This window comes from Theobroma cacao, chromosome 3, assembly GCF_000208745.1.
Source record: "Theobroma cacao cultivar B97-61/B2 chromosome 3, Criollo_cocoa_genome_V2, whole genome shotgun sequence".
Classification (NCBI taxonomy): Eukaryota; Viridiplantae; Streptophyta; class Magnoliopsida; order Malvales; family Malvaceae; genus Theobroma; species Theobroma cacao.
In genome coordinates this window covers 27,508,434-27,525,253 of record NC_030852.1, presented here as the reverse complement: position 1 = coordinate 27,525,253, position 16,820 = coordinate 27,508,434, and the positions used below count along the sequence as shown (strand labels likewise).

The following is a 16,820-nucleotide window of genomic DNA, read 5'->3' as shown; positions in this document are numbered from 1 at the left end:
TTTGAAAATTAAATAACAAATAATTAACAAAATATCTAATTGATTAAATAACTTCTTTCCATTATATTTTTATGAATTCCAATTAATTATTAATAATACAATCCCAATGTTTATACATGCAATTAGAGATAACAAAAACAACATGAACCCGAATACCCGAAAAACTACTTCATTTCTATCCCAAAGCTTATACTCCATCTATGCAAGTTTTTTTTTTTTTGAAAAGTAAAGTTTTCATTGATTATATGAATGTGAGATTACATGAATGCCGTGTCAAATCTATAATCAACCTAAGACTTGATGCTGCATTAGTTACCAACCTACACTCAACGATACCCTGTTAGGCCACTGATTGATCCAGACACATATACTAACCATATTCACTCCTCAATAAACTACAAGACCTGCCCTTTTGTCTCAGCTGCTACACCTGCTGGAACTGGACTCCTTTGTATCACAAAAACCTTGAGAACTTGACTAATATGGACTGCGACTCTGCCTATACTGTAGACCATCTACCAAACCCGATAGGTACTTGACTTGCACCATCTGACCATTATAACCAGTGCCATATCGCACTCTGTTCTACCTTAAGAGCATGAGCTCATTGAAGTGTGGTAGACCTGGTTCCTTCTGAAGAACTCTTGCGTCAGGCTGACCGTGTTATCCATAAAGCATTTGGACACTTGCCTGGTTAAAACTAGTTAACGACAATTCTCAACGCTAATTAATCAATTATACTACTAAGTAGTATAATTATTGGAATGCAATTTGTAAAGAACAAGAAACGATGCGTTTAATTAGTGAATGTTTACATTAACTATCGTTTAATGGCATATATTAAAGTAGGTTGTAACTTGACAGAAATGCTTTGGACGTTTAGTTATTTATTCATCACTTTTTAAACCTTTGAAGTGTATTAAAGAAAGCTCTATTTTGTATTGCATTGCATAATACACATGTACTGCCTAAATTTATGACAATAATGAAGGTAAAGGCAGCAACTTTTGCAACCATGTTCATTGATATAAAGCCAAATGAAGATCGTGGAGTCCATGAGGGATAAATATGGTAGGGTTAGCTAAGCGGATCAAAAAAAAAAAGTGATGGAACATGGATGAGACCACGGGGGAGTAGGGGAGGGGTGACTCCAACATCATCATTGTGATTTTATTACAGTTAAGACTTGAAAGAAAGGGAGGAAATGGGAAGGGACTAGGAATGGAGTTGGGGCTAGCAGAGGGGCCACCATGCCACATTCAGACACAGAGCGGACCTTTTGGGGGGATTTTCTTGGCTGGTGGCTGTTCCATTACGTCACCCCACCAATATATTTTTATTTTTCTTTTATCATCTCTGTTTTTCCAGCAATTTTTCTGATTGGTCTGTTCCGTTACTTCCTCTAACTTCACAGTCCCCTTTCTCTGTCCTTTATTTCTCATATCTCTCTCTTTCCCCTGGTATACAAGACCTAAAGCTTTGCACACCTATGAAACAGAAAAACACTATCTCTCTCTCTCTTGTGGGTCTTTATCAGTTGCGGGTGAAGGTGGCAGTAGAGTGAGGATTTCTCTCTCTCTCTCTCTTTTGTCTCAGCCAATCTTGCGCCACCTTTTTTCCCGCCCTAAGCTTTTGCACCAATCTAGCTCCAAACCGACAGTGAGAGACAATGAAAACTTATGATAATGAAAAACATTAGCTTACTAAGATAGATCATATAACAATTCTTGATCATTAGGGTTTCTCTCTCTTGATCGCTTTCTTTTACTATTGCTTCCTATTTAACCCTACTCGTTCTCCATTCTTCCATTCCTCCAAGCCGTTCCCTTTTTTGCCCTTTTTTTTCTCTCTTCTTCCTCGGGATTCGACCCGACAACTTGATCCCAACCCTTTCAGGCGGACGCCTTGTCGGAGAGAACGACAACATAGTTGGGTTCAATTCCCGAGGCCATAAAAATATCTACCGTGGTACTTTCGCACTTGTTTCTTTGTTTGTCTTTGTCTTCTTGTCCAAATTTGGAGTCTCCTTCGATACTTTAAAGTTGAGAATCCTGTCGACATATTTTGGGAGAAAAAAACAAAAGGTTTTCTCGATTCTTGCTGGAAGATTCAATCAACCCAGATCTGTGGGTTACAAAGAGCTAGAGATCTTGGTTGCTTGATCCGTGAGCGCTCTCTCTCCCTCCTCTTTCGACAATTCCATATTTTTCTCTTGAATGTTTAGCTGGATTATGTGTGTGTTTGGTTTAACGTTAAGGGAAGAATTTGGGTCCAAAAGCTTCTTTAAGCAGATCTACAAGTTTTTCTTTGCTAACCAAATATGGACCTCTGATCCATTTCATATCATGTCTGCATATAGCCTTTTTTGAATAATTAAAATTTGCATTAATCCCATGATTAACATATTTCATTCAGCGAAAAAAAGTCTGCTTCCTCCCCTATACTTCTTTCTCTCCCCTTAATATGTTTTACCTTTTGTAGACTGTAAAAGGCAGGCACGTTCCATTAAGTTTCATCATCCCAAACTACAATATCTCGGGGAGAGAACCACAATGAACACCTCTTAATTCTTACATGACTTTCGTTTTTCATGTGAGTTCAGCAATATCAAGACTTTACACCAGCAATGACCATACACTTTTCCATCACATGCATCATCATGACATAAAGAATTTATGCATGCCATGACAAATCCGCATTCACATTATGCTGTGTAAATTCAACTTCACTGCATGTCTCCCTGCATCGTCATTCATCTATATTCAATCTTGTTCTGTTTGTCCAACATATTTCCGTAGTAACAAGGGAAGAATGAGAAAACTGCTAGATGATTTTCTTTTTCTTATTCTTTTTTCCAAAGGAAGCTGAAAAAAGAAAAAATAAAGTTAACAAAATGTTCTTGCTTTTAAGCTTCAACTACTTGAATCTATCATGATTACATGCAACTTTTTCATTATTACGTTGACAATTGATGACTTTCCTCACATTTAGTTAAATGAACTTTTGAAAGAGTACCGATGAGACAACTATCTTTTGCTTAAACGATATTTTGCCCTCACTCTTTGGCTTAAGCATGTGAAGTTTCTGATCAGACTACAGAGAAATGTTTTGCTTTGATACGCTGAGTGCATCTAATTTAAAGATTTTATTCTCATCTTACCTAAACTATTTCACACCCCTCCTCCTACAGAAAGTCTGAGATACACTCTTTTGGCCTTGAGAAAAAGGAATATGTATTCATCATGTTTGTTTTTGTTTTTAAGGGATAACAAAACAAAGCACAGTTATATAATCTAAGGAACATGATTTTGTTCACTTGTCTTCATTATGTGAGTGATATTCATTGTAGTTATATCTATATCAATTATAATGTAGGCCATTCAATCTACATGGAACATGCTTTAAAATCGCTTTTTAGTATTGGATTTGTTTCAGAAAGAAAAGAAAAAACGAACGGAGGTTACCATCTGCTCATTTAATTCATCAAAACCAGACTTATCTCGCAAGTTCATGAACTGCTCTCGGCTTCATGCTCATGTTATCATGTTATTTGAGCAGATTTTTGTTCTTACGTTTCTTCATTTAGTCGTGTAGGATCATAATCAAATTGGTTCAAGCTAAAGGAGAGGAAATATGACAAAAACAAATACCATTGTCTGTCCATATTGATCGATTTCAATTACACAAAATATCATGTTAGTTTCAAACTTTTGATTCCTTACGCTTAGTTTCTTCTCATGACTTATCTTATGGTCATATTCCATTTCTACAAATTGAAATTACTACTAATAGGCAACTTCAAATTAATTAGAAACTATTGTTTTCATTAATGTATGAAGGATTCTTAGGTACGAATGTTACAATCTATGTGATATATGATTACAATATGAAATTTACTGTTGTTTAAAGTTTAGGGATGAACACACATATACATAACTGATCAACCCGATATTAGTTATATCATCATGATTTTAGGTTGAGGCTTCATAGTCATATTAATAGAAATTTGTTTAGAAATGCTGAGATAAAAAAAAGAAATTTCTTTAAAAAATCGGGCCAAAAATTTTGAGAGTGTTTATAGGGAACAAAAAAAAAAAAAAAGAATTGGGGAAGTTTACAATCTTAATTTACAATAGTGTATTGTGTATGATGATCACCAAAAATGTATATCTCATGTCCGATAGTAATTTCTCTTCAACATATGCTTGAAATTTGTTATTATAAGCAAAAACTAATATATAAGAGCTAGGTTTTGCTGATACTAACTGCCCAATCCTTTATTTAAGCATTCTCTTCTTAATACAGAATGCTGGTCTATGATGTTGATTTGTTGTGTAAATCATAAAACGATTTTCTCTTCCATTTTTATACAAAGCCTTTTCATATGTTTTTCTGGAAAGAGTCTTGAGAGTTGAGACCTTAATTATATATCATGAAGAAGTATGCTGTTGGGTTTGCAGGACTCAAGGCCTAAAGCAGGTGACAATGAATACATTTACACAAGTTCCACCAGGCTTTCGCTTCCATCCCACGGATGAAGAACTCGTGGACTATTACCTTAGGAAAAAGATTACATCAAGAAGGATTGACCTAGATGTCATTAAAGATGTGGACCTCTATAAAATTGAGCCATGGGATCTTCAAGGTATCTAAGACTTCATAATTTTTTCAAAAATAATCATAGAAAGATAAATTTAGTTAAGGCCAACGACACTAAGTATTGGATGTCTTGAACTTTGAACAGAGTTATGCAGAATAGGAACAGAAGAGCAAAATGAATGGTATTTCTTCAGCCATAAGGATAAGAAGTATCCAACTGGAACTCGCACAAATAGAGCCACTGCAGCTGGGTTTTGGAAAGCAACGGGTAGAGACAAGGCTATTTATTCCAAGCATGACTTGATTGGGATGAGGAAGACCTTGGTCTTTTACAAAGGTCGAGCCCCAAATGGACAAAAGTCAGACTGGATTATGCATGAATATCGCCTTGAAACTGATGAAAATGGGACTCCACAGGCAAGTCTTCTTAATTGCTTAAATTTACTTAAGAGAAAAATGTAACCATGCATAATGCTTTGGCTTTTTCCTGGAAGGATTTGCTACTCTATAATGCTTGTTCTCTTCTTTACTCCTACAGTGGGGAATAAGATAACCTTTCATGACCTTTATTTCTTCTTCATAAGATAATGTCCAGTGTTACTTATCCTGATATTTATGTCGAAGAGAATCAGTCTTTCATCTCTCCCTTTCCTTTGGTTCTTAGATAATAATTCAACTAAATATGGGAGTAGATAAAGTACACACATGTTTGTAAGGTCCTAATTATACATGTGAAATAGTAAAGCATATAGTTAGTTCAGGACGACATGCATGCAAGAAACCCCTAAACTTAACATTTTGGCTATTGAAATTGTAATAAAGTACCCAGTTCGTAGATATCTACCTATTCTACTTTTATGAGATGATGAAATTGAAACTATATGCAAAATTACTAATTTGGTTGTTTTCTTTTTCTGTTTTTTTTTTTTATCTGAATGAAGCAGGAAGAAGGATGGGCTGTGTGTAGGGTATTCAAGAAGAGAATAGCAACTATCCGCAAAGTCAGTGAGCATGAATCTCCATGTTGGTATGATGATCAAGTCTCTTTCATTCCAGATCTAGATTCACCAAAGCAAACATCCCAGTCTAACATGGCTTACCACATTCCGTATTCCTGCAAGAAAGAGCTTGATTTGCAATACCATGTCCCCCATGAGCATTACCTCCAGCTACCTCTTCTAGAGAGCCCAAAACTACTCCAGACACCGGCCGGTGCAGTAACCTGCAATTCCATGGCTGCATATGGCCTAGACATGAACAATGCCAGCACTCTACAGTCTTCAACCCTAAGTCAGGAAGATCATATTCAACAAACTCATGATCAGCAACACTTGCATGCGCTCTACGGTAACAGCAGCAATGCGCAAGCGGTGGATCAATTGACAGATTGGCGCGTTCTTGACAAGTTTGTTGCTTCTCAGCTCAGTCAAGAAGATGTTGCCAAGGAAAATAATTACTTAAGTGCTTCAGCGGCCAATAATGTCTTCCATTCATCGGAGCAGACGAATTTGCTCAGCAGACACCTGAACAAGCAAGAAATGGTACCGGAAAATGCATCAACATCAACATCCAGTTGTCAGATTGATCTGTGGAAGTGACCGGTCCTTTGTTTAAACTTATTTCGACAGTATATATGGTACTGATCGTAGGATATTCAATTTCAAAAGAAGAAAAAAAGAGGAAACTTATGATTTAAATTTTCTGTACATAATAAAACATCTAAAAAAAAAAACAGCTTAACTTTAACTGTTGAGCTCCTAGCTCATAGTATTAAATTAATAGTATCGAAAAAATTAGTCAGTGAAAGAATCTTGTTTCTAGCAAGAAGAAATATTGTTAGCTAGGTGGAGTGTTGCTGTGAGGAATTGAGTTAATTACAGCATTGTTGTTTGATTGTAAAGGCATTTTATTATGGCCTACGGTTCATGTATAACAGCCAGAGGCATTGTTCATTGATCGACCTGGCAGTTGATCAGATATATATATACACGTTTATGTTAATGAAATAGTGTTAGAAAAACTTCCCTTTGCCACTTTCTTCTCTAGTTATTTCTCCCTTAATCAACTGTTTGTATTGGATTTTATGATCTGGTCGAGAAGATTATAAGAAAAGCAAATTTAAATACTTGCAACTCGTACTGATCAATGGAACATAAAGTAATGAAATGGCTTTTGTGTGCACGCAGATGCAATATGCAGCAAGCATGGTGGTGCATGCTTCCAATTAATATGTATTTAGATATTCAAGGCTATATATATATCAGACAAACATCTTATGGGACCACGAAAAATGTCTCAGCTTCTATTAAAAATATCATCTAAACTTCAAGGAAACAATAGACTGAAACCACTTTGCAGAATATATATGCATCACGAGAATGCTAACTAAATGATTACTTGAATGCTTTGCTGGAAAGTCTGGCAAATGAGGCACACCTATGCGTACGTATAATTCTTTTCAAGCGTAGAAGGCACTCAAATATAGTTCAATCACCCAAACTATAAAGCTGGCAGCATTACTGGAAGTCAAGTTTCTAGTGCTGGCTAGGTTTCTGCTAAAGTGTAATATCCTAAGACAGAATAAAAGATTAATTGCTACTTTCTTTCCCATATTTAAGATTAATGGTAGAGAGAGCTGCCTGATCTTTTAGACACTAGCAATCTCCACCATCACACAGAGAGGAAGAACGTGTATATTAACCAATGTAGGCGATATTATATGGCAGTGATCCAAATGTTATGATACAGTACTTTTTATAGCCTTAATAGCAAACTAGAGGCCAAAAGCGACTCGGAAAGCATAACATGAGTATGAAAAGCAAATTTTGAGACCTCCAAGAGAAGTACTAGCCATGAACTCTGACCTTTGAACTCTGAACTCATCCTCAAAAGCATTCAAAAGTCCCAAAATATTCTTGTTCTGCTACCAGGAAGACCTTTGAAAAGCAAAACATGAGAAGAAGGATATATAGCAGAAGCATTTATGAGAACTTACAGAAATGATTTCATGCAGAGTAAAACTAAGAACCAGTAACCTACCTTTTGGTGGTTCAACTGAAGGTGGAGAGAATGCAAGACAGGGCAGAGAATGATCAGGAAGTGCCAAAGAATAACGAATAGCAAAGGAATCGAGCAAGACTGCTTATTTGGTGGAGTACTAATAAAGTGATATATAAAGAAACAAAAAAAGAGTACTCTGCCATGAAATTTATTTCTGTAGAAGGCTAGAGTAGTTTGAACTGTGAATTGTGTTGAAACATTTACAAAAAGAACCCATTCACTAGTACAGTAGTCAAGGCTTGAAAGTCGCTTTTAAGCAATGAGATTTCTGCCAAGGACATACTCATTGTGCTCGTTTTTCTCAACTCATACTGCAGATGAGAGAGAAAGAGACATGGAAATGGGCATTCAGTTAACAAGGAATCCTAGGTTTTAATAAAAAAAACATACTGGAAGAGTCAGCTATTCTCATTGACTATTTTGTGGTGCATATTTCCGTCTTTCAGACTGAGGGTTTTGGCTGCTAAAATCAACCAAATCAGAGACAGGGTCTGAGCAAAGTCAAATGGGTGTGCCCATACGCATGAAACAAATAAAGGAGAGCACATGCTAAAAGAAGGAATAATTAAGGTTATGTTAATATGTTGTTTGTGAAAGAAGGAAAGAAAACATCATTTAGGAACCATTTAAAAACAAAGTCCATGTGACTGATATTATGTCCCATCTTTCTCCCTACATATCCAAAACTTCCAAGAACTTTTCCCCACCAAACCTTTTCTCTGCCATACTGCTTCTTATCACTATTATTTCTGGTCTGCTTCGAAACCCTACTTAGTCCCTTGATATATTGCATGCGAGAATCTAAAACACTGTGTACATGCATTGAGTATAATCTTTTGGGTCTGGAAATAAGTATAAGTACCAGTATACTTCTATCTCGAAGCATTAAGGCAAGCTACTCTTCTTTTCAGGAAAAGCTACCTAAAGACTAAGTTTGTTCATAGATCACCAAAGAACTCATCACTTCCATCTGCTTTATTAATTGAAAGTGTTTTCCCAACCTATCTTGTCCCACCAGGGAGCATCTGGACCCAAAAATTGCTTCAAGAGTGTACTGAGAGGTAACTAAGGAGATCTTGGACTGGTAAACTTGACTTCTGTTTAATTTAATTAGGCAATCAAGCACTGAGATCCCAACAACTATGAAGGATTAGGAGGCCACTTGGGGTATATGCTGGGAAACTATTGGACCACTTCGGGGTGGAGTACAATAAATCATTAAGATGCCATTATTATTTTGGTTGGTTAACTTAATCATCTATGCTTAATAGAATGTGAAGGATTAATTTGCTTTCCCTCAACAACCCTACAATTATTTCATCTGTTTGAACCTTTGAATTGCCTGTCGTTGATTCTGTAATATATATTACATTGCAAAAAGAAATTATCTGGTTTATGTAGAGAATCGAAAAATTATCAAAGCAATGAACAAAATAACTAGAAAAATAAGGAATGAAGAAAAGGATTTTTAATATTTGAAATGCAAAAAACTGACTTGTTTATTTCAACTGAGTATTTATACAAATATTTGTAATTCAAAGAAACTACTCTCGACTTAGATTTATCCTCAAGATTCACACATAACTAACTCAGCTGCCATTGTTGAAATCGAAGAAGCTTAGCATTCCAGGCAACGGTCACAATAGAAACATAGATACTGAATCAAAACGACGAATTTACAAGTCGTTTAGAACCAATAAACTAAAACCACAAAGACTTAGGTCGTATAGAAACTAAAAAAAGAAATATTAACATAAAACGACCATTTACTCATGCGTTTCAGAGTTCTTGGTTTAATGATTGTGAAATGATGACATTTTGACTTTTTTCTTAAAACTCCTTCAACTATCCGTTGCTTCTTTCTCAACTCCCAGCTGCTTTGGCTTGCTTCAACCAATTTCAAATCATTCTTTCAGCACACCTCCTTGATTTGGAATTTGGTGAACTCCCAACTTTGCTTGAAGTAATTCAAACCTTCTTTTATTAAGACCCTTAGTAAATATATCTGCTAATTGATCACTTGTCTAACAGTAAACAAGTTCAATTTCTTGATCCTTAACATACTCTCTGATAGAATGAAACTTCACTCGAATGTGCTTAGTACGACCATGATGAACAGGGTTTTTAGTTATTGTAAAAGTTGACTGATTATCCACATGTATAACAGTTCCTTTCCTTTGAATGAATCCCATATCTAACAACACCTTTCTTAACCATTTAGCTTAATTAGTAGTTGCTGCAACTGCTATATACTCAGCCTCAATAGAGGACTAAGCTACAATTTCTTGCTTCTTTGAAGCCTAGGTAAAAACAGCACTTCTTAGTGAAAAACAAAATCCTCCTGTACTCTTAGAGTCATCCACAGATCTTGCCTAATCACTATCAGTGAACCCTTGAAGACCACTACTCTCATCCTTCAAGTAAATCAATTTAAAATCAGAAGTACCTTTCACATACCTTAAGATTCGTTTTACAGCTTTAAAGTGAATCACTAAAGGAGCTTGCATAAATCTAGACAGCAAACAAGTAGCAAACATAATATCTGGTCTTGTTACTGACAAATACAGCAAAGAACTAATAATACTCCTATACAGTGAATCATCTGCCTTAGTTGAACCATCATCCTTGCTTAACTGAATTCAAACAGTTAGTGGAGTGTTTACAGCTTTACAACCCTTCATATTGAACTTCTTCAGTAAGTCTCTAACATATTTTGATTGATGCAGACAAATCTGTCTTGGTTCTTGTAGAATTTTCATCCCCAGAAAGTATGACATTTCCCCCAAATCTGTCATCTCCCCCAACTTTGTCATCTCAAACACCAACATCATCTGTGTTTTGAATTCTTGTAAACATACAACATCTGGAAGTAATCAATAGATCATCTACATATAAGGTCACTATCAACTGAACTGAATCACTAATGCCCTTGACATATAAAGTAGGCTCCGATGTCATGTACAGAATCGAAGAATTATCAAAGCAATGAACAAAATAACCAAAAAAACAGAGACTGAAGAAGAAGATTTTTAATATTTAAAATGCAAAAACTGATTTGTTCATGTTCAACTGAGTATTTATACAAACATTTGAAATTTAAAAGAAACTACTCTCAACTTAGATGTAGCCTCGAGATTCACACATAACTAACTTAGCTGACATTGCTGAAATCAGAGAAGCTTAGCATTCCAGACAACAGTCACAACAGAAGCATAGATGCTGAACCAAAACGATGAGTTTACAAGTCGTTTAGAATAAAAAAACTAAAACCACAAAGACTCAAGTCATATAGAAACTAAGAAAAGAAACATTAACATAAAATGACCCTTTACTCATGCGTTTCACAATTCTTGATTTAATGATTGTGAAACGATGACGTTTTGACTTTCTTCTTAAAACTCCTTCAACTAGCCGTTGCTTCTTTCTCAGCTCCCAACTGCTTTGGCCTGCTTCAACCAATTTCAGATTATTCTTTCAACAGTTTAAACTTTAAAGCCACTTCTTGTCTCCCTCCACCATGAGAGGATAATAAAATCTCCATCAAGATATTCTCCGGAGATGGTTAGGATGAAGAGAGAATTTATAAATAATTTTTAAAAGCAAAACAGAATAGAAAGACTGTCAAGGAAGAGAACCATTAAATTAACTTATCAATGTAATAATGAATGTTTCCAAGCCACAAAGAAAGCAACCATTGACTTAGTTATTTTATTGATGTTTCCTTCAATTATGGTCCCCATTGTTTGTGAAGCTAAGCAAAGATCAGAAGCGCAGGATCCAACGGAGCTTAAGTTTATGCTTCTCCCCTGCATATTGGCTCTGGATCAAGAGAGAAATTGCACTGTGGGAGAAAGGGAAGAAAAGTTTTAAAACCTTCACAAATACTCGAGGTCCTCAAATAGCAGGCAATGGCATCACAAGAAAGACTTTTTTGGGCTGGAAATCCGACACGGCTCTCTTTATGATGCCTGGGACATTAATTATTTGCTATCCGATTACTGTCGGATGCCCTGTTAGCCAAAACACAGAATCACATTTACTAGATTTTGCTCTTAATTAGTGTTCGGAAGAATCTCCTTAATCCTCACAATCCCAAAATCCATATAAAAGTTACTTTGGTGAGGCACTTTTAGTAAAATCGTTGGTTAATCCATCCAGTAAGAAACCCAAGTGAAGAGTATGATGCCACCACTCCATGATTAAAGGCATGATCAATAGACCACAGTTAAAATCAATCATCATAAGTACCTTAATCTTTTATTAAGAGAACAAATTCCTTCTTATATGGATTCTGCTTGATTACAGCATCAAGACAGAACGACAAATAATATGAATGGGGGGTATGTCTGCCCAAAACCTAATCATATTATCACATGGAATAATATTCACTAGCATCGTTCTAATCATTATTAAATCAAATAATAGCACTGTTTATAAAACTTAAAGGGCCTTCTAATCAATAAATCAATTCAGGAGGCATTGAAGGCAAAAATTTTAACAAAGAAAGATACAATAAATTCAAGCATGACGTCCAATGATATTGAAAATGGGTTAGGCATCTTCAGTATGTGAATTGAAGTACATAAGAATGATGGATTCCCAGTGACCTAAATTACAACAAGGTGGATATCTAAAGGGAAAAGAAAAATTTTTTAACACCAAAAAAGTGTGTCATGAGGGAACTTGCACTCCTAATCTAAGTATCAATTTTTCTCATACAAATAACTGTTTACAGGCACACATCCCTCCAACAACAAAAATAAAGATGCCTCTACATTATCAGCTTCCTACAATGGGCAGAAGCATTCAGCTAAAAGTGAAAATTGAAGCTAAAATTGTGACCACCAAAATGGTCAACAACTTGGAGTTCCCACTGAGCAATGTCTTTGCAGAAGAGCTTTGTGATTCCCTGCAAATACAAACAAGCACCCATTACGAAAGACAGGAAAGGAGCAATAGAACTTTTAGAAAAGGTTTCAGATATACTTTTGCAAGCTCTGAAGGGCACCACAATACAAAACATTAGCCGGTGGAGCCATTTCTGTGTCGCCATTTTCCTCAGGATTGGTGATTCTTATGTAAGTCTCTTGGCCTAGATACCATCTATCCAGGTTCTCCACCCTAAGGTTCCATACTCCAACATTATCAAGTGAGATAAGGACTGCTGTCCATGCACCAGGGTAAACCTATACAAAAAGATAATTAGAGGGAAACAGTGAACAGCAAGCTGTGCTTTTTTTAATGCTACAAAATCAAATCTCCAAAGGCTAAAAAGACAAATAAGCACTTGCCATTGTAGCATACAAGGTTGAAGTGTTTTTGTTAGAATAACATACCTCTGTTGTGCAGCGAGAAATAGCATCCCATTTATTATAATTGTTTCTGCTGTTTTCAGTCCACACTCCAAAATCCATTCTGCATCAAAACACCAATAAAATAGTTTTAAACACCACAAATCAACAGCAGTCAAGAATTTGTTCAGAATTTGACACATATGTATAAGATTCTTACCCAACCACAAAAAATGCATAGCCATCCATGTGAAAGCTCTGCATTCTGGTGTCATTATTCTGCAAAATAACCTCTATAAACCCTTTGTATGTAGCATTAATTACAGATCTGTCCACCCGGGGAGTTCTATTAAGCGGCTTATTGGGGAAATCCAGCTTATAAGCCCCCTTTACATTGTGCAGGTCAGCCAGCCTGATTGGTGTATCAGGGTTGACAAAAGATATACCATTTAGTGTCGCACGAAGCTTGCCCTCAATGGTAACTGGAGGGAAGCTCTGCAATACATATGTGTCAGTCACATTGATTGACCCATAGTGAAAAGAGCCTTGTGGATTTGGGCGAGCTCCACTTGCAGTTGTATTTTGCCTAATCATCAGAGAACAGTTTAAAATGCATCGATTCAGGGAAGTTTTCAGCCAAACTAAAGAAAAATTTTACACAGCCATACTAAAGGGAAAAAGAGCCGGTTGCAAGTTTCTTAAGAAAAAGAAAGAACGAATAGCTATAATATACTTAAGCTTTCAATATTGGAGCACAAACCTGATGGCCCTTGGCTGGCTCATTGCTGACCATTGGTTGTAAATATCACTTGGTGGAACAGGCAGAGGACCGGTTGCTGGTCCTTTTGAATTGGAATAATGCAAGATGGCCACACCTGTGACTCTTTCCCAAACTGATTCATTCACAAACCGAGCACTTGCCACAATGTAGTAATCAGTAGTTGCATTCTGATCCATGGTGACTAAAAAGGAATATGACTGTCCCACATGGATATCAAAGCTAGAGAAATTCTGTTGTGTTGTATAATATCCCTCAGTTTCCACTAAGAGCAGATTATGGCCCTGAATTCTAAAGTTCAAGCTAGTAGATATCCCAACATTATGTACACGAAAGCGATAAGTTTTTCCTGCAAAACATAATTACATTGCAGATTAAGACTTCATACAGGAAAAACCTGTATCTATGACTACTGATGTTGCATTAAACATTATCAACAACTAAATGTAGACGTGTGAAATTTGTAGCTTAAGGGTGTGTAATTTATTAAAAAAGTTTATGGAGCTCAAGAAATGCCGAAGCAAAATGGTGAGATCTTTCAATTTTAATAAGCCTGAACGTTAGAATAGAAGTTTGAAAATTAGACTGTAATGTATCATACGATTTATCCAAATGATAAGAAAAACAAAGCAAACATGTTTGAACAGTGCAAAAGATCACATATCATAAAAAATTTTATCATCAATGCCAAAGAAAATTATACCTGGATCAACATTAATCGTTTCATATTCAATACCGTCAGGTACAAGAGTAGTGTTATATCTGTAAGGTCCCCTCCCATTAATGAGAACTCCATCTGGCATCCCAAGATCTTCACCAGAGTCAAGAGTTGTTCTCAGTGCCTAAAAGAAGAATGTATCAATTATTAAATTCCAACAACGAAAAAGAACTTCACTGTCCATGTTCATCAGATACTAACCGTGTGGTTTCGGGTATACCAGTCACCAATCATGATGACAACATCACCATCCGGTTGGCCAAAAGGAATTGCAATAATGTTCCGGTTATTAATAATAATGGGACCAAAGCCACCAGATGCTCTCTGAAAATTTAGTGAGGGGAAGTAGAAAAAGCTCCCAATCTGATCCTTAACTTGAAATTGGTAAGTAAAATTCCTTTTGGGATGAATTGGACAATTGGTACCGAGAACACCATCCTGCCATGAATTTCGCCGCATTTGAATTCCTGGCCTGTAAAAACCATAAAAATTTCACAAAATCCCTTTCAACAAAAAATATTGAAAAGGAAGAAGAACAAAAATTTTATATACAAACCTACCAAGTCATCAAAAGATTTTCATCCAATTGATTGTGAACATTAATAGCCACATTATAATTTGTTGTGGCATTCACAACAGGACCAGGAAATGCCCCATTGACTGCTATAACCTGCAAACCAAAGAACTACAAATAAGTAAAGTGAATTGAACTTTTACCCACTTGGCATTTCCATATCCCAGTTTCTGATTTGAAAAAATTTTGGATCACAAGTCCCTTATTGCTAGTACAAAATTCCAAAAGACAATTTCAGGAAATTATTTGTGACGCTTCACCAAACTCAAATTTACCACCCTCCTTGCCAAACCACTCGAATGAGTTCACCAACATTTCAAAACATTATAGAAGAATGAAGTTTATAGAAGAAAACGAAAAAATTTATCGCACAAAGCTAAACATTTGATTCAACCAAAACTAAAATGGCCCCTAAGAACATTTAATACAAATGCCCAGAAAATATTAGTTCTAAACACATAGACAAGGCCTTTGGTCCAAAGCCATAACTATAACAGTTGAACCATCACCAAGGATTAAACTTACGTTCAAAAAGCTAATAAAGAACGAGAACACCCTACAAAAAGATACATGATAAAGAGGTAAAAGAGCACAAAAATGATAATATTAGAAAATCATCAACAGTTGATTAACACTCCAATAGCACTTGCAGATTCACAAAAAATTAAATGACCTATAAAGTAACGATCTTAGACCCTCTGATGTACTTCAAAAAAAATTTGAACCCCAGTATTTACCACCCCTTAACTGTACAAAAATGAAGCGCAAATTCCATTACATGCTAAGAATATTAGCCTTGAAAAACAACATGTTTTTTTGATCCAAAGAAATAAAATGAAAACTAAGAGGGCTACAAACAGATACCAAAAAAAAAACCGTCTATACTAAAGAAACAGAGAGACAGGGAGTTTTGAGAAAACTAACCTGTTGAGGAACACCAAGAGGGGAGACGGTGATGTAAGAGAGTTTGAAATCATAGAAGACATAAGGGTCATCAGCAAAACAGAGACTTGCAAGCAGAGCAATGTGAATCGAAAGAAACAGAGACACCCGAAGCTGAGCCATGTCACATAAAATTTCTTTTCTTTGTTGCAAAGGAATTGGATTTGAGAGAAATGAAAGAAGGAAGCAAATCAAGAAGGAATATTTATGTGATTTACATACTAAAATTAAGAGAGAAAACGAATGAAGACAAGGTAGAGAAAGAGAAAGAGCGGCTCTGTATATATTTGTGTATGGAAAAATAAATGTAGTGGGAAAACAACAAAGCACACAGGGTCGCCCTATAGCACACTCCCCTATCGTAGAAAAATTTTGTCAATCTCTTACCACCGGTTACGCCCTTAACCGGTTTGTCAAACATTATTAACGTGTCTGGCAATTTCATTGTAAGGGTTTTCTTTTTTTTCTCTTTTTCTTGGTTGAGTAGTGTATTTAGGATTCGGGAGTGGGGAGACCTATTTTGCCTGCCAAGTTGTACAATAAGTTTAAAACCGTTTTTATCAGAATTAGGTACATCACACATGACACGTGAATGTAATGATCAAACTCCAAAACCGATTGATGGTCTTAACTATTTTAATCTAACATTTAAGTTTTTTTATTAAAAATTTAAGTTAAATTATGTAATTAATCTATATATTTTGTTAAAATAGTAAATTTGATTTTTATATAATAATTTATAACAATTAAATTTTTTATATTTATTAAAATTGATAATATCACTCAAATAATTAACGTTATTAATTTTTTTATTTATATTGACTTGATATATTTATGTTGATATGATATTGATATGAT

At 35.6% G+C, this 16,820-nt stretch overlaps 2 protein-coding genes across 2 annotated transcripts; one reads left to right on the top strand and one right to left on the bottom strand.

Annotated features, from left to right (window-relative positions):
* LOC18605369 (NAC domain-containing protein 7) lies at positions 1,743 to 6,612 on the top strand. The gene is made up of 4 exons (XM_007038346.2): positions 1,743 to 2,165; positions 4,461 to 4,645; positions 4,745 to 5,016; positions 5,544 to 6,612. Exons 2-4 carry the CDS (start codon positions 4,486 to 4,488, stop codon positions 6,195 to 6,197), a joined length of 1,086 nt encoding a protein of 361 aa, XP_007038408.2. The 5' UTR covers positions 1,743 to 2,165; positions 4,461 to 4,485; the 3' UTR covers positions 6,198 to 6,612.
* Positions 12,168 to 16,248, bottom strand: LOC18605368 (monocopper oxidase-like protein SKS1). The gene is made up of 9 exons (XM_007038344.2): positions 15,945 to 16,248; positions 15,007 to 15,116; positions 14,648 to 14,918; positions 14,432 to 14,570; positions 13,711 to 14,077; positions 13,171 to 13,536; positions 12,996 to 13,074; positions 12,646 to 12,845; positions 12,168 to 12,568 (listed from the first exon to the last, which is right to left on the bottom strand). Exons 1-9 carry the CDS (start codon positions 16,083 to 16,085, stop codon positions 12,466 to 12,468), a joined length of 1,776 nt encoding a protein of 591 aa, XP_007038406.2. The 5' UTR covers positions 16,086 to 16,248; the 3' UTR covers positions 12,168 to 12,465.

Bases quoted from the DNA above. Each gene is read 5' to 3' on its own strand.
- LOC18605369 (XM_007038346.2), top strand. From the start codon at position 4,486: ATGAATACATTTACACAAGTTCCACCAGGCTTTCGCTTCCATCCCACG. The intron at 4,646-4,744 runs GTATCTAAGACT...AACTTTGAACAG, and splicing joins TGAGCCATGGGATCTTCAAG to AGTTATGCAGAATAGGAACA. The intron at 5,017-5,543 runs GCAAGTCTTCTT...TGAATGAAGCAG, and splicing joins ATGAAAATGGGACTCCACAG to GAAGAAGGATGGGCTGTGTG.
- LOC18605368 (XM_007038344.2), bottom strand. From the start codon at position 16,085: ATGGCTCAGCTTCGGGTGTCTCTGTTTCTTTCGATTCACATTGCTCTG. The intron at 14,919-15,006 runs GTAGGTTTGTAT...TGGTTTTTACAG, and splicing joins GAAAATCTTTTGATGACTTG to GCCAGGAATTCAAATGCGGC. The intron at 14,078-14,431 runs GTATAATTTTCT...TATGTTTTGCAG, and splicing joins AACGATTAATGTTGATCCAG to GAAAAACTTATCGCTTTCGT.